Here is a 24,376-nt window from a genome sequence, read left to right as displayed (position 1 = left end):
AATTTTTCCGTTCAATTCTATGATACTTCATTGGCATAACAAGCTGGACAAGTGTTGCCAAAGGGTATGAAAGATGTGTACTCAGAGGTAAACACAACCTACCCACAATAGGATTACACGCTATTAATGGGGATCAATTCCATGTCTATTCCTCACCACTGATCTGGTGGCAGTTTGCTCACCCTCCCCTACGTATGGGTAGTCAACAGAAGGAAGCAAATATTTCTGCTGAAACATTTGCAATTTATTCTTGACACTAGATTTTAAACAGACTGATTAGTTACCTTTATTATTTTACACTTCATAGCACACACTGTTTTGCTCTGTGTCATTGTTGCATGACATTCCATTTGGCGCACAGTTTATTTTTAGCCAGAGACTATCAAAGTATTTTTCAGTAGGACTGTCACTGCACTTGAACAAGGAATCATTACTGCAAGAACTTTACTGAAACAAAGAAGAAATATTGAACAAATGGGGAATTATAAATCTAGACCAACCCAAACTTGCACTGGTAATTAATGTTGCTTCTTCAAATGCAATATGATATAAATCCATCAACCAGCATCAAATGTAGCTTTAGCAAATTTACTCATTTGCTAATTTACTCTTGAGTTCAAGGATAAGGTATTGTATTGCTCCTAATCTATATGAAGATTGGCTTGGCTCAAATCACATACAGTATCTATGATAGAAAAAGAGGAAGAAAAGCCAGCAAATTTATTCAAACCATTAGATCATATTAAATTAGATTATTTTGTTGATTTAATTAATATTTAATTAGAACAATACAAAATTTAGAAAAAATTTTATTCTGTACTTCTATACTGTTAAAACTTAGATATTTAGAACTAACAAATACAACCTTATGAACTTAGCTTTTCACTATTAAAATGAAAAGAGCTTTCCAGAAAGATTGATATATCTAATATGTATGTATAGCATAGGTTTGTGTGTGTATATATATTGTTTTACACAAGGAAAAAACTCCTAACTCTTTTTGCATAATACATATAATATCATTTAAACTGCAAATATCCATAATTTAAACTGAAAGTGTTAGTAGCAAAATAATGTATAATTTGGTAAATTTGATAGTGGAGTTGTTTTGATCACTGGGAGATTGTGATCCGTGTGCTAGTTTTTTATAGTGCATGAAGTGTATTGTGAATCATATTTGCTTTTTCTTGTAAGATGAATGGAAGAAGAAAGTTAGTGAATCATACGCTATAATCTTAGAAAGATTAGAAGATGACCTGCAGATCAAAGAAAAGGAGTTCACAGAACTGAAACACGTCTTTAGGTAAATTATTCTGGAAACTTGTTTATTATATTTAGAAACAATAATTAGCTTTTAAATTTTGGTGTAGTTGCAAATGTTTTCATATATGTGTCAATGAGTGTTGCACATATGGATAGTCTATATCTGCATTCTATTTATATCTGCTATCTGTTTTCAGGAGTAAGTCCTTATAATTCTGGGCCAGTGTCCCACATCCTAGTACCAAGATTAATGGCTGCTGATTAATAGAGCTGGGTGAATACGGCCAAAATTTTACTGCAAATGTATGTTTGAATTTTTTAATGAATTTGCTTTAGCAGTGTACATACCTCCTTTTGTTTATTCTCCAAAAATACTTTGGCAAACAAGTCTACTGGCAAGCATATTTGCAGATTTTTACACAAAGATGCAGGCAGAATAGTTGCTGAAAGTAATTTCAAATTCCTAATTATAGTCACTTTGTCAGGACACCTGGTTCTAAAACTCCTACTCATCCAATAAGATAACATAACGTTATGGGTTAGGCATGACCACTGCCTAACATTCAGAATAAATGTAAAGAAACCATTGTAATCAGGGCTGAAACAATAGAATCATAGAATCATAGGATGGGAAGAGACCTTGAGAGGTCTTCTAATCCAGTCCCCTGCACTCAAGGCAGGACTAAGTATTATCTAGACCATCCCTGACATGTTTGTCTAGTCTGCTCTTAAAAATCTCCAATGACGGAGATTCCACAACATCCTTAGGCAATTTATTCCAGTGCTTAACTAACCTGATGGGAAGTTTTTCCTAATGTCCAAGCCCATTGCTTCTTGTCCTCTCCTCAGAAGTTAATGAGAACAATTTTTCTCCTGCTTCCTTGTAACAACCTTTTATGTACTTGAAATAAGAGTCGCCAACAAAATACAGACACATGGAAAAGTGGAGTAAAACCTGAATCACGTGGGGGTTTTCAAACGCAGGGGCTGGGGCTTTGATTGATAGAACTGTTTTGGGCAGGGGAGGAGAGTAATTGAGCACAAGCTGAAGTGCCACAGGACAAGCTGAAGCAGCTAGAGAAAGCCAAGAATATGGTAACAGAAGGCTGGTAACATAGTCCAGAGAAAAAGCTTTTTGGGAAGAGAGACCGGATGGTGAAGGCAGGCTTGGATCAGCGAACGAAAGAACTGTCTCCTGCTGTTTGTTTCCTTCTGTGTTCAGGGAAACAGGACTTTGAAAAGAAAACTTACATAAAAGAAATACCTATTGCCAATTTCTCCTAACTGGAACAACCTACAAGACCCTGAATTTTCCGCTAACCATAGGTTAAAAGGGATAATAATACCATGTGAGCTATGTGTCCATTCAAGGCAGCTCGCATAATGAATGCACTCAACAAATGGCTTGTGAATGATTTAATTTGCAGAAGCTATCTAGTAAATAATTTCAAACATCAAATGCACTTGAGAAAATAATGTGTTCTGTTGCCAGACAATTAACAAATAAAAAACAATATTGGTCAGCTAACTTATTCATTATGATTATTCACTCAGCTATGTTAATTACCATTGTTTGACACCCCCCTCCCCAATTTAAAATGCAGATTGTTGATTATATTGGGCTGGATCCTGCAAAGTGCTGAGCATTCTGGCTCTGAGCCAACAAAGCACTTAAAACTTTAATTTTAAGCATGTGCGTAACCCCATTGACTTAACTTTAAAGTGTGTACTTAAATGTTTTGCTAGAATGCTCAACACTTTGAAGCATTGAGTCCACTGAGCTGCAGTAGAAAATGTATTTTTGACTCTGAATTAGGTAAAAGAGAAGAAAATAATTCATTATGTGGCTAGCTGGCCACTGGAAGCTGACCACTTTGTCCTGAAACCAAATGTAGGACCACTAAATGTGTCAATGAACCTTCTCTTCTTAGGTAGGGAATGCTATTACTTCCCACTGAAGTCAATGAGAATTACTGATACTTAGCACATTGAAAGGTTGGGCCCTCTGTTACTGACATCTGAAAAGTGGACTTTTGACTTTTAATCAGGGTTGAAATACCTTTCGACAGGTTCAACTCTCCCATCCACCCTGGATCACTGGAATTGGTCAGTCTTCCTATGTGAATCTAAAATCAGAATCTGGTCTGAAGACTATAGTTTTTGTCCAAGATTAATAGTAAGGGCATAATTATTCTGTGTGGATCTGTCACCTCTGAGGAGACATGAAATGAGGCTGGTAGGATACTTCCACACAAGAGAAAATCTTTTGTTCAGTGAGGAAGAAAAATAATTTTGAGAAACTGGTTAGAGGCCAGGGAGAAGTTGGTTATCAGACTGCTGGAGAAGAAATATGGGGTGGCAAGTCTTGTGCACTCTGCTAGTACATTTTTCCTCATAACATACCAGTTTCAGAAGATTTCTGAAAAGGCGTTCTCTTTCCTGTGCTCAGACTTGGTGGCTAAAAGGAAGGTACAGCTAAATGCAGTTTCCCAAAAACAATATCAAAATTATGGTGGCACATAATTGCATCTGTGTAGATTTTTAAGGTTGTGTGTGGAATTTCACTTTATGTGACAAGCTTTGCAAAGAAACAGCCTCCAAAAGCCAGAAACATGTAGCTTTATTATATAAAATGAGAGTTCACAATTCACACTGTTCATCTGTTCACACTGATGTTCTTGATATTATCACATGTGCCCTCTGCTGTCAGTCTACCATTGCACAACTCGTTAAAGGATATGCTTTGGATTGTCACATGCCAAAATTGGTGCTGGTCATGTTTATTATTTGTATTATGTCAGTATCTAGAGGCCACAAGAAAGTTCAGCTAGACATTGTGTTAGGCTCTGTACAAGCACAAGGGGGAGAAAGTACCTGTCATGAAGAATTTACTGTCTAAATAATTGAGGCAGACAAAGGGTAGAAGAAAATAAGTGTTATCTCCATTTTGCCACTGTAGTATTGGGGCACAGGATGATATAATGACTTGCCCAAGGTCACACCAGCAATCTGTTGCAAAGCTGGCAAGTGAACCCAGATCAGCTGAATGTCAGTGCAGTGCCTTAACCTCAATCCCATCCTTTTCCGAAGGGTAGCTGATCACAATAATTTCCTGAAAGAGGGAGTTATTTGTTCAGAAGGGGATTTGAAACACACTCTGGGGAACTCAAATTTAGGCTTTGTAACCACAAACTTCATCAAAATCTAAGACCAATGGAAATGGTTTTATGAATATTTTTAAAAAATTACTGTGGAAGCCTTTTCAACACATAAACATTCCCTTACAATGTTTGCAACTAAATCATTGCTGTCAGAGTATAAGAACCACAAAGTGTAACTGAGTACAAATTGACTATAAACCAGAGAAACTGAAAATCTATTTTCCTCTTCCATGTTGAGAGAAAAGGAAAATGTAAACAGATGGCCTAAGTGGTGAAAAATTAGATTTTTAGTAATATATAAAGTCTTTTTAATAGGGAAGGGAATTTGATCTTTAAAAATATGTGAGTTTTGAACTTGACAGCATCCCCCTTCAATGCTACCATTTGTTTTATATCACTGAGCTCTAGAAGGGAGGGCAGGAGACATGATTTTCCAATAGAATCATATTTGGGTATTTTGAAACTCTTAAAATTCATCCACCAAGTGAATCAATCCATCTCTCAAATCATGCACCAAAATATATTAAAACAAAAATTCCAAGCATAGGGGTGGGGGTGGGGGGAGACATGTTAACGAAAAGGAATTTTCCCCCTAACCACTGGAGTTTCTTTCCCACAATCACCCCTCAAGGAAAATCTGAAAGAATAGATGGGCCTTACATCAGTATCATTAATCATGTTATGCCTGAGAGGACACGTATGGAGCTATAATATATTTGAAGAATGAGATTTTCTTTATAGTGAGCAAAACATTTTGTTTTTCTTAGTAAAAAGTAAGTGGTAAATGAAGAACAGTCACTGAAGAAAAAAATGTGACTGTAATGTGTGGAAGAATTATTCCATATCAGAACAGTTTACATTAAGAAAATAGAAATAAGGCCAGTAAGCTCTCTGAATGCTTAATATCTGCCATCTAAGTGACAGATGTGGAAAGTTAGTCAAACTAACATATGCACAAACTAACACAAAGCTAGTTCAGAAAGGAGTCTAGCTCTTGGTTTTATTAATGGGCTTTACATATTCATATGTATCAGTTCCACATCCCTTTTTTTTTTACTAGAATATCATTCCTAATGGAATGGGCCTAAAGACCTGGGTTTGTAGAGCCTATTCTAAGTTAGTCACTGGACCGTGTCCAGAATTTCTATTGGGATGTTTTTGTGATGGGAAATGCAGTTTCCACAAAATTGAAATTTTCTGTGGAAAAATCTTGCTTATGATGAAATTTTGTGTTGGAAAACTTGAAATGAAATTTTGGGTTGTTTTTACTGATCGGGATATTTTGTTTTGTTGAACTGACCCGAAATGTTTTATTTCAAATCAGTTCAATAAAACACCAACTTGTATTTATTTCCCTATCAACCAATACATTGGAGTTTGGGGCCCCATTCTCTCCTATGGGCTGAGCTCCTTGGAGGACTATATCTCCCATAATACAATGTGGATTTCCCTTTGGCCAAGCAAGATGCATCACAGGAGTAACATGAATTGAGATTTGTCATGGGTGGTATAATCCAGCCAGGGAGTCTGGCCCATAAAGGACAAATGGGAGACATGAGGTTTCTGAACCACAACTCCCATGAGGCAATGCACCACAATGGGAAAATGCAGTTTAATGCTGAACTGACTTGAAACAAAGCATTTCAAATCACTTCATTTGTTGAAAATGTTCAAACAAAATGTTTCAAATGTGGAAATGTTGGAATTTCCCATGGGATGGAAATTCCAAATTTCACTCAGCTCTGCTGATGCCAAGCCTACTATCCCCCCTCCCCACCTCTGCCCCCACCAAAAAAACTTTGTAAAGTTGGAATTATTCATTGCAAAAAGCCACCAGCCATGAAGGTGCAAGTTAACACTTAGCACGTTTCTGGTTTAAAGGCTTTTGTCTATACTTAAAATGAATAACATATTAAAACAGGCCCTGGTTCTGATCTCATTTTAACAGTGGTTTTACATTTGTAGGGGGAATTGTATAACATTTAATAGACATCTATGGGACTTATGCACATGTTTAAAGTTAAACATGCTCAAGTGCTTTGCTGAATCAGGATGGATTTAAGCACATCCAAATTAAGCTTGTATTTTGTGTTCTGCTGAAACAAGTCCATAGTGACTGATCCTAATCCCACTGAAGTCACTGGCAAAAAAATCCTGTTTATATCAATGGGACCTGAATTGTCCACACAGTAGTTTTCAAAGAGATTTAACTACTTAGAATATTTGAAGGAGTAGTAATGAGATGATTTGTCCTATGAGGAGATTGGAAAGTTTGGCTTTTGTCTAACATTTCTCTATCAGGGTTATTATTTAATTACCTGTAACTCAAAATCAGATTGATCAATTTCCTTCATACTTCGCAGAAACATTCTCCCTTGCTTCAAGAATAAATGTAGCACTTTCCAGGCCTTCCGCAATTATCCAAGCCAAGTTACAGTCGCTGTTTATCGAGGGCTTTATAAAGGGAGATGGGTGTAACTGTAACTATGCAGAGGTTACTGCCTTTCCATAATATGTCATTAATCATGAGGGGCAGGAATGCCCAGTGTAATTGTCTATTATCTTATAAAATATATTGTACATGTTTATTTGGAAAACGTGAAGCAGCTTTAATTTACTCATTAATTTCATTGTCAATTTTTCTAGTTTTATTTTTATTAATGAATTCCTTTTTGGGGCTTTGACATGTGCTGTTCTGGAAAAGAGGTCACTTGAGATGTACACATGGAGAACAGAGCTTAATGAATCATAAAAATACATAGACTAACATTTTTTAAAAGTATGTTCTGTATTTTTTGCAGAAAAAAGATACAAGCATCCAGTTTGAATGATGGATTCTTTCTTTAATGAGTCCGAATGGCTATTCATCCTTTTTGAGAGATATATTATTAGAAATCTATTAATAATAATTACTTCATTTTAATTAGTCACCTCACCAAGTTGCAAGCACTGTAAAATCATTAGGCTATATTAAAATATAGCATGACATTCCAAAAATGTAGAGGTAAATTAAAAACTAAACTGAACTTCGAATGTCACAATAGATAAGTGGTGGTCAGTTGCCCGAGAGCTTTATGTGCGATTACTCTAGAGAGGGCAAAAAGAAAGGAAATTGCATTTCTTTCTTAGGATGGATTTGGCTTATAGCTATATTTTAATTGCACACATCAAAACCAGAAACATTTTAATAGAAGTTAATGGAAAGTCTGAATGAGGGTCTAGAAATAGTTCTAAAATTGATTTTAAAATATCACATTCCAATGCAATAAACCAAGCGGAAAAACAGGGCTATTTAATCACACAATTTGCTGCTGAACATTGTGGGGTCCATATCCTTGTTGATGCACAGGAGTGAATAACTTTGATTGACATTAATGGTAGTTTGGGGGAAGAAATTTATGTGAGAACTCTGTTTTCCCAGTACTTCTGCCCTGCCTGGAATCAGGCCATATCCTGGGTCCTCTCACTCCTGCTTTTTCTTACCCTCTCAAGTCCTAGACACCCACAATATAGAGTCCTACATCTACATATTTCCTTGAGCAGTGAATCCAGGACTAAAAGCAGGGATGTTTCTATTTTTTTTGACATTGGAAAGGCAAAACATGACTACTGAGGTTAAGAGTATGTTCAAGTTGCATGGGTAACTCAAGAGTCAGGAAATGCCAGAGTTCAGATTGCACATACCTCCTGAATACTGACCTCTTCTGCATATGCATTACAATGTAGGCTTAATGAAATAGACATATATTACACACACCCTCTTCTTCCACACCCTCAGATACCCATGTATATCATCTTGTATGAATAAGCAATGTTTATATAAAATGTACCCAGCAGCCCACCCTCACACAACTTCCTACATGTTAATGTATAACATAAAGTAATAGTGAAAATTAGCTGACATATATACAGTAGGCCACCTGAGTTTGAAGCTGAATTAGCTTCATGGTTAACCGCCTCACATTCCCAATTGCTCCTAAGGAAGACCATTGATTGAAAAGAATATATTCAGGACATGGGTGCTAGCAATGTTATTAAAATACTTACCTAAGAGAACTTAGTATGTAACTTGCCATGTAATAACATAAAAACTGAGGTCATCTAGTGCTCGAGCTAATGACCCCTTGGGTTAATTTTGAGGGGCTGAAGCAGTGCGGTTTGAGTGACTGGTTCTGGACTATGGAATGCACTTCCCACACTGAAAGAGTTGTCCTGGGGAGTACTAGCTACACCTGTTTTAATGATACAACAAAAGCCACTTTGTGGTGCACTTTCTGTCCTTTTCCAGAATCATTATAGGTGATATGCCTTACAAACCATATGATGCCTTCAGGTACTACAATGTGGGCAATGCAATTCCACTCTTTCCTTCCTTCCTTCACCACTGCCTGCTATGGGTGTTACTTTTGCCAAAAGTATTCACGTTTATCATTAGTGTGTGTTATATTTTAAATTCCTTACAGTCAGTAAAAAGGAAAATGTGCAATGCATTTTGTTCTTCCTGCCAAGAAATGTGTTTCAACAACTACTGGACATACTATAAAACGGGTGTAAGATTTGTAATATGTTTCAGTGCAGTTAGGAGCTAGCGTAAAGCTTATTAGCAGATAACACGAAGCTTTGCAGGAAGGACATTTGGCAGATATGGTAGAAACAAGTCAAACACCTAACTGCGTGGCACAAAATTGTATTATCCTTTGTATTCTATTTCTTTTGTCTTATGAACTGTAATTTGGCACCCGCAAAAGCCATTGTTGTCATATATACTTACTCCTTTAATAGATCGATTGCCATTGCATTTTAAAATTCAGTGCTCTTCATTCAAAACTAGAAGGAGCTTGTCTGAGTTTTGTGGAATATTATACATTTTTGTCAATTTTCAGTGGGAAACCTGTTAGAGTTGGAAAAGTTTGCTCATATGTTCTACAAGTTTCCACCACTCTTATGTGGAAGGCATTGTACCCCCTAGTAGACAGGAAATTTGTTCTTTTTACTAGGATCTTAACAGGTATTCATTTGAAAGGGCTTCACTACCCATCTATATATGTGTCATATGGGGAACAGAAACTATTTTCTGCAAAGTCTATACTTGAGTATTCTTTGAAATTAGCTTCATTGTCTCTTTCATTCCCCCAGATATCATGTTGTTGGACTCTTTAGAAATGAATACATAGATTTTTCTAATTTTTTTCTATCATTTTTATCACCTTGAATCATAGAATCATAGACTTTAAGGACAGAAGGGACCATTATGATCATCTAGTCTGACCTCCTGCACAACACAGGCCACAGAATCTCACCTACCCACTTCTGTAGCAAACCTATGTCTGAGCCATTGAAGTCCTCAAATCACGGTTTAAAGACTTCAAGGTGCAGAGAATCTTCCAGCAAGTGACCCGTGCCCCACACTGCAGAGGAAGGCGAAAACCTCCCAGGGCCGATGCGAATCTGCCCTGGAGGAAAATTCCTTCCCGACCCCAAATATGGCAATCAGTTAAACCCTGAGCATGTGGGCAAGACTCACCAGCCAGACGCCCAGGAAAGAATTCTCTGTAGTAACTCAGATCCCACCCCATCTAACATCCCATCACAGTCCATTGGGCATATTTACCTGCTAATAATCAAAGATCAATTAATTGCCAAAATTAGGCTATACCATTATACCATCCCCTCCATAAACTTATCAAACTTAGTCTTGAAGCCAGATATGTCTTTTGCCGCCATTGCTCCCTTTGGAAGGCTATTCCAGAAATTCACTCCTTTGATGGTTAATTTAGTCTAATTTCAAGTCTAAACTTCCTGATGGCCAGTTTATATCCATTTGTTCTTGTGTCCACCTTGGTATTGAGCTTAAATAATTCCTCTCCCTCCCGGTATTTATCCCTCTGATATATTTATAGAAAGCAATCATATCTCCCCTCAGCCTTTTTTTGGTTAGGCTAAACAAGCCAAGCCCTTTGAGTCTTCTTTCATAAGACAGGTTTTCCATTCCTCGGATCATCCTAGTAGCCCTTCTCTGTACCTGTTCCAGTTTGAATTCATCCTTTTTAAACATGGGAGACCAGAACTGCACACAGTATTCCAGATGAGGTCTCACCAGTGCCTTGTATAACGGTACTAACACCTCCTTATCTCTACTGGAAATACCTCGCCTGATGCATCCCAAGACCGCATTAGCTTTTTTCACGGTCATATCACATTGGCGGCTCATAGTAATCCTGTGATCAACCAATACTCCAAGGTCCTTCTCCTCCTCTGTTACTTCCAACTGATGCGCCCCCAGCTTATAACAATAATCGTTGTTATTAATCCCTCTGTTTTATCCATTCCATCCCTTCTTATTTCTTTACAGTCTACCTCATCATTGATATACAATGCTACTCCACCACCTTTGCCTTTATTTCTGTCTTTCCTAAACAGCACATACCCTTCAATACCTGTACTCCAGTCATGACTACTATTCCACCATGTTTCTGTTATCTCTATAATATCCGGTTTCACTTCCTGCACCGGTAACTCTAGTTCCTCCTTTTTGTTACCTAGGGTCCTCGCATTGGTGTACACACATCTTAATTTTGGCTGTTTGGCTTCACTCACATTCTTTACCCAATTAGGCCCAGACATTCTGCCCCCAGTATCACCTATTAGAATGGTATCTACACTACCCTTCCTCCTTATGTCCATTCTCATACCCACGGCTGTATCCTTTCTTACTTCATTTTCTTCCCTCTCAATGTTCAAATCCAGTGTGGAGATTACCTGGACATCTCCCAACCATCTCCCCCCAATTCCTAGTTTAAAACTCTCTTAATCAGTTGTGCCAGCCTCCATCCTAGAAGTCTATTTCCCTCCCTACTCAGGTGAAGTCCATCCCGAGAGAACAGTTCTCTGTCCATGAATGCCTCCCAGTGGCCATACATCCCAAAGCCCTCATTATAGCACCACTGCCTGAGCCATCTGTTGATCGTCATAATCTTGTCACACCTGTGTTGCCCTTCTCTAGGAACAGGCAGAATCCCACTGAAGATCACCTGAGCCTCAATTTCCTTAAGCATCTTCCCCAGCCTGGCATAGTCTCCCTTGATATGTTCCAGCAAGACTCTAGCCGTATCATTCGTTCCCACATGAAGGACAGTCAGTGGATTCTTTCCCACTCCCGTTAGGATCCTCTTCAGCCTCAGGTCCACATCCCGTATCTTAGCACCTGGCAGACAACACACCCTTCTGTTCTCCGGATCAGCTCTGGTTACAGGCCTGTCTAGTCTTCTCAGTAAGGAGTCCCCAATCACGTAGACCTGCCTTTTCCTGGTGATGGTGCGATTCTCCGGTCTATCCCCTGTTCCCTCTGGCTGCAAGTCACCCTTGCAATCCTCCGCAACCCATCCCGTATCCTCCTGGGGCTCATATTTGGTGTTATCTCCATTGACTCTTCCCTTCTTCCTATAGGACTAGCTGCTCTTCTCTTCTTCCTTGCCCTCTCACCTTCAGCGACCACTTGCTGTGCCCCTTCTTCATTTTCCAACTCCGCATACCTGTTCCTGAGCTCTATTTCTCCTTCACTAGTCTGTCTTTTCCTCTGCCCGGTTCTCTTAGTCACATGCTTCCACTGTCCACTTTCCTCACCCAGCAGTCTCCCCTCAGAGTTCTTTGGTCCTGCTTCCATCTGCAAGTCTAAGCTTTTCCCTTCAGACTCCTCATGTCTTTGCTCCATCATCTGCTCAAACCCTCTTCTAAACTCAACCAGAGTTTCCACCTGCATCTCCAATCCTCGGATCTTTTCCTCCATCAGCTCTATCAGGTGGCACTTAATGCAGACGAAACTCTTTTCAGGTACCCCCTCCAGGATCATGTACATGCCACAGCTTCCACATCCAGTCATCTTCATTGCCTCTTCCACTGCTTGGGTCACTACCACTGCTGCCTCTGTATCTGTCATAGGCTTCCCACCTATATCCAGTAAATCTGGGAAACAAAACAAACCACAACACCACCTCCCACAGCAAAAAAAAAAAAAAAAAAAAAACAAGCACCAAAACACTGCTAGAACACCACACACTCCCTTCACTAGCCTGTCTGTTCCTCTGCCTGCCTCTTGGTCTTCCCCACAAACTCCCCTTGCAAACTCCCACTCAAACTCCCCTGTTTACAGCTCTGTTTGCTGCTGTAACTATAGCTGAAAGATGGGGTGGAGGGGGAAGAAGGAACCTTTCTACTTATAGAAGTTTATTTTTCTTCTTAAAAGAAACTTTCTTCTCCCTTTATTCTTATAATGTAGCGGTTTGTATATGTATGTATAGAAATAATGTCAAAATAGAAATATAGCTCAGGAAAAAGTAAGGGTTGGATTCTGATTTCACTTGCAACAGTAGAAATGTAGACATCAGTGAAGTACCTCTGGATTTACAGTGTTGTGAATGAGTGAAACTATAGTGAGATTTCTCTTTGCAAATTTTTCAAATAAAAGAAAATATGCTAAAAGTTGAAAACTGTGATCATCTGTAAAATCTCTGTTTTCAGCTCTGATGAAGCCTTCAGCAAAGTCAATTTAAATTACCGCACAGAAAATGGGCTATCTCTTCTTCATTTATGTTGTATTTGCGGTGGTAAGTATTTGGACTTTCATGCTCTTTAAGCATGTTATTTACATGGTTAGTGATTTGGTCTGTTTAATAACCCACAGGAACATTATATTTTTAAACTATTTGCCTTCTTTGCATTGTTCTTCTTGATGCTCAGGTAAGCATTAGTTACAACACTCTAAACTGTAGTGACAAGGTGGAGTGGCTCCAAGTAAATTTTGAGCTCCTTTCTAAATTATTCTTCAATGTAGCAAAAATTCCAATCAACTCTGATGCATATTTAAGTACAGATGTGCAACTAACTTGAAATTAGTTGTTTATTTTGTAATCAAGGGATAGTATTATTCTATATGAAATATACACATTATAGACTGGTATTAAGGTTGAATTTTTGATACTCTTTTCCCACAAAGATAACATTTCATTTTTGTAATATTGTGAAAATGTTTTATAACGTGGCGAATTAAAATAATAATAATCATGATAAAATAAAAATCAGATCTTCTAGCCCAGAATGTCCTCTGATGGGATTCTTGCAGATAGCAAACCAGGAGAACAAGAAAAGTCATGTGAGAGATCATCTAGGCACTCATACTGATAGTAAAATTTTCTACTCTGATCCATACTGCAGATCTCTTGTCCACACTGTGCTCATGCATTTTGCACTTGTTCCACAATATGCAACAGAGGTCAGAATTCAGAATCAAAGAGAATTGTACCCTAAGGCTTCAGTGCCACAGGGCACTTAAACATGCATTTAAATGCTTTGCTGAATCTGGGCCCAGATGTATAATCAGTGAGACTGATTATGCACCATTGAAATCAGTGGGAGCTTGCCATTAGCTTCAGTGCATGCAAGACCTGAGAGAACACACCAGGATTGTTTTAGGCAGTTTTGAAACAGTCGGTTCCCATTAATGGCTAGATTGTGCCTGATGCTGACTGGTACCATAAGGGGATGGTGCCCTGCCACATGTTGAGAGTTCGTTAAGAAATGGATTATTGTGTAGTCACAATGTGAGCTAAATTGTGGCAACCCTGAGGGAGAGAGCATCTTCTTCTAGCATAGCTCTGCAGGAGGCAGCCATAATGTGGACCACAGCACTTAAGGGCAGGGGATAGCTCAGTGGTTTGAGCATTGGCCTGCTAAACCCAGGGTTGTGAGTTCAATCCTTGAGGGGGCCATTTAGGGAACTGGGGTAAAAATCTGTCTGGGGATTGGTCCCCCTTTGAGCAGGGGGTTGGACTAGATGATCTCCTGAGGTCCCTTCCAACCCTGATATTCTATGACAGAGGTGGCAGGAGATGAGAGTGTCTTCAGGTTATGGTTCACTAGTATTCCTAAAACTACTATCCCTGTAACAATAAACTGTAAAGGCACTGGGTGGAGCATCACTTTTGGAAGGATCAATTGACATGGTAGGTGTCCAGGAAACCCAACTTGTAAGGCAGGGAGGGAGTCTCATGCTGAAAGAGGAGTTTGTGCTCTTTAGCACCTCAAATATTTCTATAAAGTCCTCCCTCAAAGATGTGAATGAGATTAGCAAGTGAATAGATGCCCAGTGCCACAAGTGTTCCTGTTAATGGCTAGATTGTGCCTGATGGTGACTGGTACCATAAGGGGGTGGTGCCTACCACATGTTGAAGGTGTCATCATTTCCCTGTCCACTTTGGAGTCACTAGAAAGTCAGGGGATGCTAGGATGGAGAGCAATCCATTCCCCTCTCGTTGTACACCCATGCAAAGGCCACCACAGTCTACCATTTAATTTTAAATCCAAGTAACACTGTCTGTTACAAGGACTATTGCTTGCATTTTGAATACTGCAAATGTGAATAAAAGTGTTGAGATCTGACCTGCGCTCAATAATAAGAAACTGACAAATCTGTAGCCACACACTAAGTGTGGACGCTCTTAGCTGATTGCCTTCATTTGCATGTTCTTTTCTGTAAATGACTTCTCTTTCCAATTTTTATTATAAAGGTAACAAATCCCATATTAGAACTCTTATGCTAAAAGGGTTGCGTCCATCCAGGTTAACAAGAAATGGATTTACAGCTCTGCATTTGGCAGCTTACAAGGTAAATTAGAAATGAGAAGTCAGCATGTTTGGTAGTCTGCTCTCTCTAAATTACTAATCCCCATGAAAATCTTTATGCCTTGCATACAATATATAAGGAAATTATGTGTAAATGCTTGCACACATTAAAATACTATGGACTTATCTTTCATGGATACTGTTTAATTCAACCTCACAACATGTCTGTGAGTTAGAGAAGTATTGTTATAATTATGGTTACAGAAAGAAAAACATTTTCACAAAAACTTTGCAGCTTCTCCGCCTTGTATTTTGTCCCAATTTTGTTTCAGCTAAAGTTTCCCAGTCAGCAGTAATATTTGTTTATTTTATTTTATTTTTTATTTTATCTGTTGTTAAGAACTGACATTGTGATTGGCGATTAATGAAGCAGAAAAATAAAGACAACACCTGCCCCGAAGTACTGTTGTTATCCCCATTTTACAGACAGAGAAACTTAACGCACAGAGAGAGTAAGTGACTTGCCCAAAGTTATACAGTAAATCTATTGGCAGAGCTGGAACTGAAAGTTCCTGGCTTAACTTTCTATTCCCTCATCACAAGACTGTCTTTTCTTTCCTAATTATTGTAATGTGATCAGAGCCATCCCTTGGGTATGGCAAATCGGGGCGACTGCTCCAGGCCCCGTGCTTTGGGGGGGCCCCGCAGGCTGGTGCGATTGGCCAGCACTGGGCGCAGTCGATCCCGGAAGTGACGTGTCGGTCCCGGAAGTGATGGATTCGTCACTTCCACCCCGGGCTCCGCACCCCCCTAGGGACAGCCATGACTATGATAACTTGCTATTTCTTTGTTTATTTCTGTAATTCTTATACTAGTTTAATTTTATGACCACTGATAACAATTACATTGACATGTGCCAACCAAAATAATAAGGGTAATCAAATCTTATGCTTCAGAATGTAGGATGATGCTCTATAGCAGTCATAAAGAAAACTTTCACCCATGTGCAATGTTGCACAATTAGCTAAGTGCCTTATAGGAATTTTGTTGCCTTACTCTCAAGTAGAATGGTGATGATTTATTTGAGAAATTTTACCTTTCATTTCTTAATTAAAAATTATTTGCAAACAGATTCCAATTATTCTTGAAAGTATTCATTAGATGGGACTAATTTCCGACTTTCTTTAGTAAATGCTGCACTGTCTGCTCACAATTTTCAATGCATACAGTGAAGTCAATGAAATTTAGGATTATACTTAAAGTTAAGCATATGCTTAAGTGATTTCTCGAATCAGGATCTTAGTTAGTCACCCAAGTCACACAATACTTTTTCTGTGCTCTGATTGGATTCCATGAAGCTAAGCAAACCATTGCAAACTCTGAATTTTGGAATCAAATATACAATCTGAAATTTCTTTTGCAGGACATGTGAAATGTTAAGGCTGCAGGATTTACCAACAGTTAACACACCATAGCATCTATTGTATTAAAATTATTGCATATGGAATGCATAGAGATCCCAGATATGATGGTGTGGTAAGTGCTGGTAAAGGATGACTTTTTAATGGCAATCCCTGTGTCTGGGCTGTGGCCAGATTACCTTGTGAGATGTGATGGGATCGTGGCAGAATTAAGTAGGCTGAACCGAGTTATCACTTGGAAAAGGAATTCTCCAAGGAATTCCTAGCTTAGGCCATTTTATTTTCAGGGTTTTTTTCCTCTCTAAATTCAGGTCAAAATATCACATCCAGTAATACAGAACCTTCTTCCATAGTCTTGGGCCTAAAAAGATTGCTTTTCTTTTTTAAATTAAAATTTGGCAAAGACGGTGGTGTTAGGGAATACTGTAGTTCATGATCTCACATGGAAGTTGCTAATTGCTCCAAGAAGCTGAACACATATATTTTCAACGCTAACAAAATGGCTTGGGTCAGCAGTCACATCTCCGCTGCATGTTCTGTAATGCTGATTCATTCATGGTCTACGCTCATTTTTGTATACAATACAGGGCGAGGGAGCTGTGGTGGCGGCACAAGCTTGAGCATCTCTTGCTGTTGTGGTCTTATTATTTATGATTTTTTTGCTGTAGCACTTAGGAGCCCTAAGTATAGACAGGAACCCATTATGCTAAGCAGATCAACACAGAACAGCAACAGCAAAGAGCTGGTCTCTGCACCAAAGAGAGTACAATCTAAGTCTAAGACATGAGACAATGGATGGATACAGACAGCTAGTGAAGTACAGGGAAACAATGGGACAGTACTAGTCAGAATGACAGGCAGTGTTGTGTGTGCTGCTATTGGATGCTGAATAGTCATTTGAAGATGTTTTATTTCCAAGATGGCTGACAGGGCCAATTACTCAGCTGATGTAAATTACCATAACTCCATTGGAGTCGGCTGAGGATCTGGCTCAATGCAGGAACAAGTCTAGTTTTGCAGTTAGAATAGGGGACTGGGAGTTGTCCTGGCGTCTGTTCATGGTTCTGCCATGGATTCACTGAGTGACCCCAGGCAAGTTACTTCATTTCTCTGGGCATAAGTTTACCCCTTTGTAAATGAGTTCAATAGTATCCACCTCAATTGGATATTGTCCCTCGTAACAGTTTGTGAACTGATCTTAGAGTCTCAACAAATTATTATTATTACTATGATTTCCATTGCCATTGTTATATTTGGCAGGAATATAAACAGTGCTTTAGCCCATTACGTTGTCAACAAGGAGACGCATCCAAAATGCCAAGCTCATAAATTTGGTATTCAGGATACTATCCTGTGTATTTGTGGGATTTCCTTTGTAGATCCTGAGAAGTCCTAACGTGCCCTTCTTCTGGGTTTGACACTCTAATGGTTCTGATATTTAAAATAGTCCCTCTGAGCATTTAAAAATGGTTCTGAGGCGAAGTGATATTTAAATAGCTCATAAAATCAGGGAGAGACACAGCTTGAGAGATGTCTATTGGCCTAACAAAAACATTTGAAATGTGTGCATTGTAGGACAGTGCAGAACTTGTGACAGCCCTGTTGCATGGTGGAGCTGACATTCAGCAAGTTGGATACGGAGCTCTTACGGCGCTTCATATTGCTACAATAGCTGGTCATCATGAGGTACGTTTTTCCTCTTCTACACAGGAAATGGTGAGAGTGAATGGCATGATTAATCGGCTCATTTATCTTTTAGCGTGTTACTGCTTAAAACACAGACAATACAGCACATCAGTAACTCAGTAAATCCAAGCTTCATTTACTGGCACTTCGTAACCCCTTGGAGAGGCTATTAGGATTAAAAAAGTTTCTCTTGGTTTGTGTGTACATAGAATACACATGAGTAAATGTACCGGGCATATTCATACATCTCCTGCTCTTTGTATAAAATGTCTTTAAAGTCTTGTTGGAAACCAGTGCTATTCCTTTATTAATATCAAAGATTTTAACAAAAGATTTGTGGTGATATGAATGCATATGAATACCCTTGGTGGGATCATTGCTTCCTCCCCAGATCTCTGTATGGAAGGGAAGCTCCTCTCCAGTGTGGAAGTGAGGGCTCTGTGTCACTGTCTCATCCCCTTCTCCAGATCCTGTAGATTATGCTCCACAAGCTGAGTGCATGTTCTGCACTCAGGGAGGGGGCAGAGATTTGGCCTACTCATATATTCTTATCTTAGAGTTGTATTATCTTCTCTGGGAGTTCTGTCTGGGGATCCCAGGAGCAGCTGCAGTTAGGGGAAGTCCCTAGTATGTGGATGCAACAGAGCCATGGAGCTGTTGAGGTCCAGCATCGGCCATTGCTTTCTATGGACTCCGGGGGTTCCGCCAAGCTTGGGTGTGGGCCCTATGGCTCTCCATCTCTGACAAAATGATCTGGAGGAATTCATTGAGGGGATCCTTGAAAGGATTTCTTCCTGCAGAATCTGCTCCTGAGGTGGTGGGGGAGGGGGAAGAGTGGGAAAGAGGAGTTCCACTGGAGGCTGTAGTCCAGCCTCTCCTTATCTAAACATGCTTTTAGTCGTGAACCTGTTAGACTATCACTTTCCAGCCTCATTTCAATCACTTCTCATATCTCCTTTGCATTGCCCTGGCAAAAATTAACTCACTCATTTATTTTTTTTTTAATATATTTCTTGAAGTGTTTAATATTATGTGTGCAGAATTACTTTTTTAATGAAGGATTCACAATTTGAAACATAATCATAAATGCACATTATTTGTGTTCTCAATTCTGCTGCTTAAGTTGAAATTACTGACTTTTACAAAACAACAAAACTAGGCTAACTTGTGGAATCAGACACTTCAGATTTCCTGAAATAGGGCTGCTGGGCAAGGAATGCAGGATAACAACAAGAAGTTACAAAGAAGGTAATATTGAGCACATTGGTGACTATATTCACAGTTGTGTAATCAGTTGTGCAGTCACAGTCACCTCATTTGCATTCAAAAATATCCACTTGTTGGTGTCAATATAGGAATCATCTATGTAACTGGAGGCTTCTGCAAACAACTGTGTGATGCAGTTAAGAAGGCATGTTGAAACTTTGGCCCATATTATATTAGGGTAGTATTTCTCAACCTTCTTCTATACTAGGGTTCCTCTCTGATCTAGCTGGGACTCACTAGCAGTTTATGGGAAGGATCAGGCATTGAGACTGCCCTGGGGAAAACACTTGCTTTAGGGAATGGACTTTCTTTCTAAACCTGATATTTTAAAAAGACTTTTATTAGAAAGCAACTCAGACTTCAGTTCCTAGTAGAGAAGTGTCAACATCACCAGAATTAACACCCTGGTTTGTACTAATTGGCACCTTTGTTGGCATGCTCAGCAGAGAGGATGAAGACTGAATGAGCACAAGGTCCATCTAGGTTCATTCTGAAGCACACTGGGGCGATGGGGGTAGGAGCAGAGGGAAATGTAGGTGTTCTGCAGATAATGAGAGATTTTTTACTTCAATCCAGTCCTTTTTAAACTATTAAATTCAGAAAAAAACATAAGACTAAATAACTAACACTCCTCTAATGGACGGGGAAATAGTTCAGTGAAAGTACTTATTGTAAAGCAACAGTCATGATCTAACTGAAACCACAGAAAACAAGGAGGTTCAGAGGTAAGATTTAAACTCTGTCATTCATCCTGCATTGCAAACATCACCAAAATTGACAGTGCTGCCACTTGGAGAGTGTAACAGAACTGCTAGTCCCACAGGCTTTGAAATTGCAGAAGGAACAAAGCTGTGCTTATACTTTCATGTGGCTGCCATCTTGGCCTCACTCCACTTGTGAACCTTTGAAACATTCCTGTTTACACTGAAGGCAAAGTCAGCTTAAATATGTCTTTACTATCAAACCAAAGTTAGACTCCTATCTCCCTTTGAAATCAAGGGGAGCATTTTCAAAGATATTTAAGCACCTCGCTGCATCTTTAGGTATCTAAATATCTTTGAATATTTGGCACCGTGTCTAACTCTGCTTATATGAACTGCTTAGCACAGTGAGGCTTTGATTCTATCTGGGGTCTCTGGGCACTAACATAATATAAATAATAACTACAGCAATCTTGTCCCAGGGAGGTTCAAAGGCACTTTGCAAAGCCAGCCTGAGTAATCTGCACTTCCTCAACATTTCCACTGGGAGTGGAAATTCTGTGCTCTGTTAAGCTCCGTACAGATTCATGCTCTGACCGTACTCCATAGGAGCCCTACTGGCAAAGGATGCCTGGTGGAGGGACTGAATCACCATATCCCAGCCACTTCCCTCCATCACCAGCATCACTCACATTTTAAGATGTGCTGGCTGCCTAATCCCCCACTCCTCACATCTTGGTGTGGGGAGGGGAGGATGAGGGTGCAGTGTGCTGTTTCATTCGTCCACCTGGCCAGACTTTCTGCCATTGGGGGTCTGGGCCAGGAGACGCCAGTGCAGACTTTGGCTGATTCTCGCCTCACGTTTGTATTCTCTAAATATTTAGAAACGGTGAATACAAAAGACACCAAAATGAGAATAACTCCAAATGTTACTTTTGCATTGATTGTTTGGGCGCTCGAGATAGAAGCCATAAAGATAAGTCACACGAAAGCCTGGCGTTACCTCTGAAATCTGTGCAGATGTGACAAAGTGAGAAAAAGGATAAAGCACTGTACAGTTAGTCACACACAAAAACTCAATTAAAAAGCTGTTATTCTTCAACGTTTCGGTCAGCAACTCCAACAGTTATCAAGGGACAAATCAATTTGCAGCATCTGTAGGCAACTGTTTAAGTCTGTGGATGGAGAAGCATGCTAATAGAGCAGACTGACATTAAATACTTTATTTTGAAGGTTAGCTTTTCAGGGACTAGGTTTTGCTAGTGGTTTTGGTGTTTGTTTTTTAGCATTACGTTCTTAAACTCATGAGACATCATGTCATTCCCTTCATTAATCAAGTATATTCCTCGGTCTTGTTGTTTACTCACTAAAATGCTTCCTAGCATATCCTGTCTCAAAAAAAAAGTTGCTGTTTACAATGTAAAAAATATATATCCAATCATTCTGTGCAAGAATTATAATAGGCAAGTTAGCAACAGTCTTATTCGTTTTATGATCCTTTCATCTTCTCTGAAACGTGCTTTGTGTTTTGTGTGTGGACTGTGTGTTACTTGGTAATGATCTTATGTACAGTGATATTTTGCCTTGCTGGGGGCATGGCATTAAGGGAATTGTCTGTATTCTTTAATGGAGCCCCAAGTATCTAAGGCAGAGATCAGCAACCTTTGGCACGCGGCTCGCCAGGGAAAGCACCCTGGCAGGCCGGGCCGGTTTGTTTACCTGCCGCATCCACAGGTTCGGCCGATCGCGGCTCCCACTGGCCCTGGTTCGCCACTCCAGGCCAATGGGGGCGGCAGGAAGCAGCGGCCAGCACATCCCTCGCCCCGCACCGCTTCCCACAGCCCCCATTGGCCTGGGACGGTGAACCATGGCCAGTGGGAGCCGAGATCTGCCGAACCCACGGATGTGGCAGGTAAACAAACCAGCTCGGCCCGCAAGGGGGCTTACCCTGGCAGGCTGTGTGCCAAAGGTTGCCGATCCCTGATCTAAGGTACAATCTATAGTATATATTCTTAATAAAACTGTCTATCTTTTCAAAAATTCCATGTATATAAAGTAAGGCTGTCTGATCATATTATCTTATTGATTATGTGGTCTTCCTCATTATGTGGATGCTCATTAAATTGGGTTATTTACTGGAGTCATTTTAATAGCTCATTATTTCCTATAAATGTTATTCACAGCTGGTACATTGCCAAGTAGACCTTTTCTAGAATCCCTTTTTCTACCATAAATAGGCTCCAATGTTGCATTCAGATGTGCTAGTGTGGTTCCCTCTCTCTGTGCGTAGCTACATTGACTACACTGTATCTTGATGCAGGATCAGGGTCCTATTTTGCTAGACAGTCCCATAATCGAACCATTTTTATGGACATAGGGTGGGCAAAACTGCACATTCACCTGAAACATTGTCCTTGTCATACCTGAACTAGTGCGTACCTTGTCACTGGTCTTTAAGGCTTTGACATCCAAGAAGAGGTGTCCTGGATCTATTTCATAGTCAATAGTAAAGGTGATCTTTGGGAATTGTTTAGTGAATAACTTTACTCTGTGCTGTACATCATTTTTATTGATGATGGTAGGGAAGATGCCAGCTATGTAGTATCTGTACAAAATTGGATGAGTATTAAGCTGTTCAGGCCCTGGACCTAAATACCAATCCAAGATTGCTGTAAGTTGATTTATCTATCCCCTGACAGTGTATTGAGCTAAGGACTGAAGCAAAGACTCTTTTAATTGAGATTGTGGAATAATTAAGGTTTGATCTTTATGCATTTTTAAAACATTAAAATAGGTGCATGTCACAGTACAGTATACTTGTATGGGTGTTATTCATCCCAGTGCAGAGGGACTATGCACCATTTTATTTCAATTTAGGCACTCAAAATAGGGTTTTTGGGGGACAGATATTAATAATTCTTAGGGGCACCCTCTTTCCAGTATGGAACTTCACCTATGTCTGAAAATATACTATTTTAAAAAAATATGTTTTTCAAATTCAGAAGGCATATTAATCAGCTGTAGCTACAGATATTTTTATATATTAAAAATAAAAAAATATGTGTTTTCAGTTGAAAACTATGCTATATTGGTGTATAGGTGATATACTTAACGCTATTTGTCAGTCATTCTCAACCAAGGGTACGCAGAGATTTTCCAGGGGGTAAATCAATTCATCTAGATATTTGGCTAGTTTTACAAAAGGCTGCATGAAAAGCACTAGCAAACTAGTACAAACTAAAATTTCATACAATGATTTGTTTATACTGCTCTATTTACTATACACTGAAATGTAAGTACAATATTTATATTCCAATTGATTTATTTTATAATTGCATGGAAAAATGAGAAAGTAAGTAATTTTTCAGTAACAGTGTGCTGTGAGGTTTTTTTTGTATTTTTATGTCTGATTTTGTAAGGAAGTAGTTTTTAAGTGAGGTGAAACTTGGGGTATGCAAGACACATCAGTCTCCTGAAAGGGATACAGTAGTCTGGAAAGGTTGAGAGCCACCGCAGTATGTGACTTTGGAACAAGAGACCCTATGCTTCAAAAATGATTTTCCTCTGTGGTGAAACTCAAAAGTAACAAGTATCAGAGGGGTAGCCGTGTTAGTCTGAATCTGTAAAAAGCAACAGAGGGTCCTGTGGCACCTTTGAGACTAACAGAAGTACTGGGAGCATAAGCTTTCGTGGGTCAGAACCTCACTTCTTCAGATGCCACATCTGAAGAAGTGAGGTTCTGACCCACGAAAGCTTATGCTCCCAGTACTTCTGTTAGTCTCAAAGGTGCCACAGGACCCTCTGTTGCTGTTTTCAAAAGTAACAAATGCTTTTGATGATAATTACCAGATTTCAGTATTTATAGAAAATTTCACATGATCAATCTATCATGTACATAGTGTTGTTTTGTTGAGTGGCCACTGCATATTTCCACTTCTGTGATTGGTGCCTCCTGGCATTGAGCAGTGGAATATGCTAGAGAGCAATGTCCTTGAGCCACTGCCCCCCCCACACTCCCCACCCCCCCCAGCGAGGATTCTGACAGTGACTAGGGGAGTGGCCCCATCCACTTTTCAGTTACTTTTAAGTCACTGAAGATACAATGAACTTAGATCACAGGTAGTGGTGTCAATGGTTCACTCTTCTGTTTCTTTTTTCTTCTGTCCTTTCAAAGGCTATTTTCTTTTTAATTCATTAGATTAACATTAATAAAGGTTTCCTTAGTTAGGAGAACAAAGAGAAAATGGTACCTGTCAGGAAT

General features: G+C 39.4%; 1 protein-coding gene across 3 annotated transcripts in view; it reads left to right on the top strand.

Annotated features, from left to right (window-relative positions):
* The first annotated feature begins 415 nt into the window (after positions 1 to 415).
* The window catches only part of TNNI3K (TNNI3 interacting kinase), a 168,170-nt gene continuing 144,209 nt past the window's right edge, over positions 416 to 24,376 (top strand). For all 3 annotated transcript variants that reach the window (XM_054037604.1, XM_054037603.1, XM_054037606.1), the window contains exons 1-5: positions 416 to 514; positions 1,195 to 1,303; positions 12,942 to 13,027; positions 14,987 to 15,084; positions 18,038 to 18,148. In XM_054037604.1, coding sequence (XP_053893579.1) covers positions 475 to 514; positions 1,195 to 1,303; positions 12,942 to 13,027; positions 14,987 to 15,084; positions 18,038 to 18,148 — 444 coding nt within the window. In that variant the 5' untranslated portion in view covers positions 416 to 474. The remainder of the gene's footprint in view (positions 515 to 1,194; positions 1,304 to 12,941; positions 13,028 to 14,986; positions 15,085 to 18,037; positions 18,149 to 24,376) is intronic.

The sequence above is a fragment of the Malaclemys terrapin genome, chromosome 8, assembly GCF_027887155.1.
Source record: "Malaclemys terrapin pileata isolate rMalTer1 chromosome 8, rMalTer1.hap1, whole genome shotgun sequence".
Classification (NCBI taxonomy): domain Eukaryota; kingdom Metazoa; phylum Chordata; order Testudines; family Emydidae; genus Malaclemys; species Malaclemys terrapin.
Note: the sequence above shows the minus strand (reverse complement) of the source record. Positions and strands in the feature narration are given on the sequence as shown.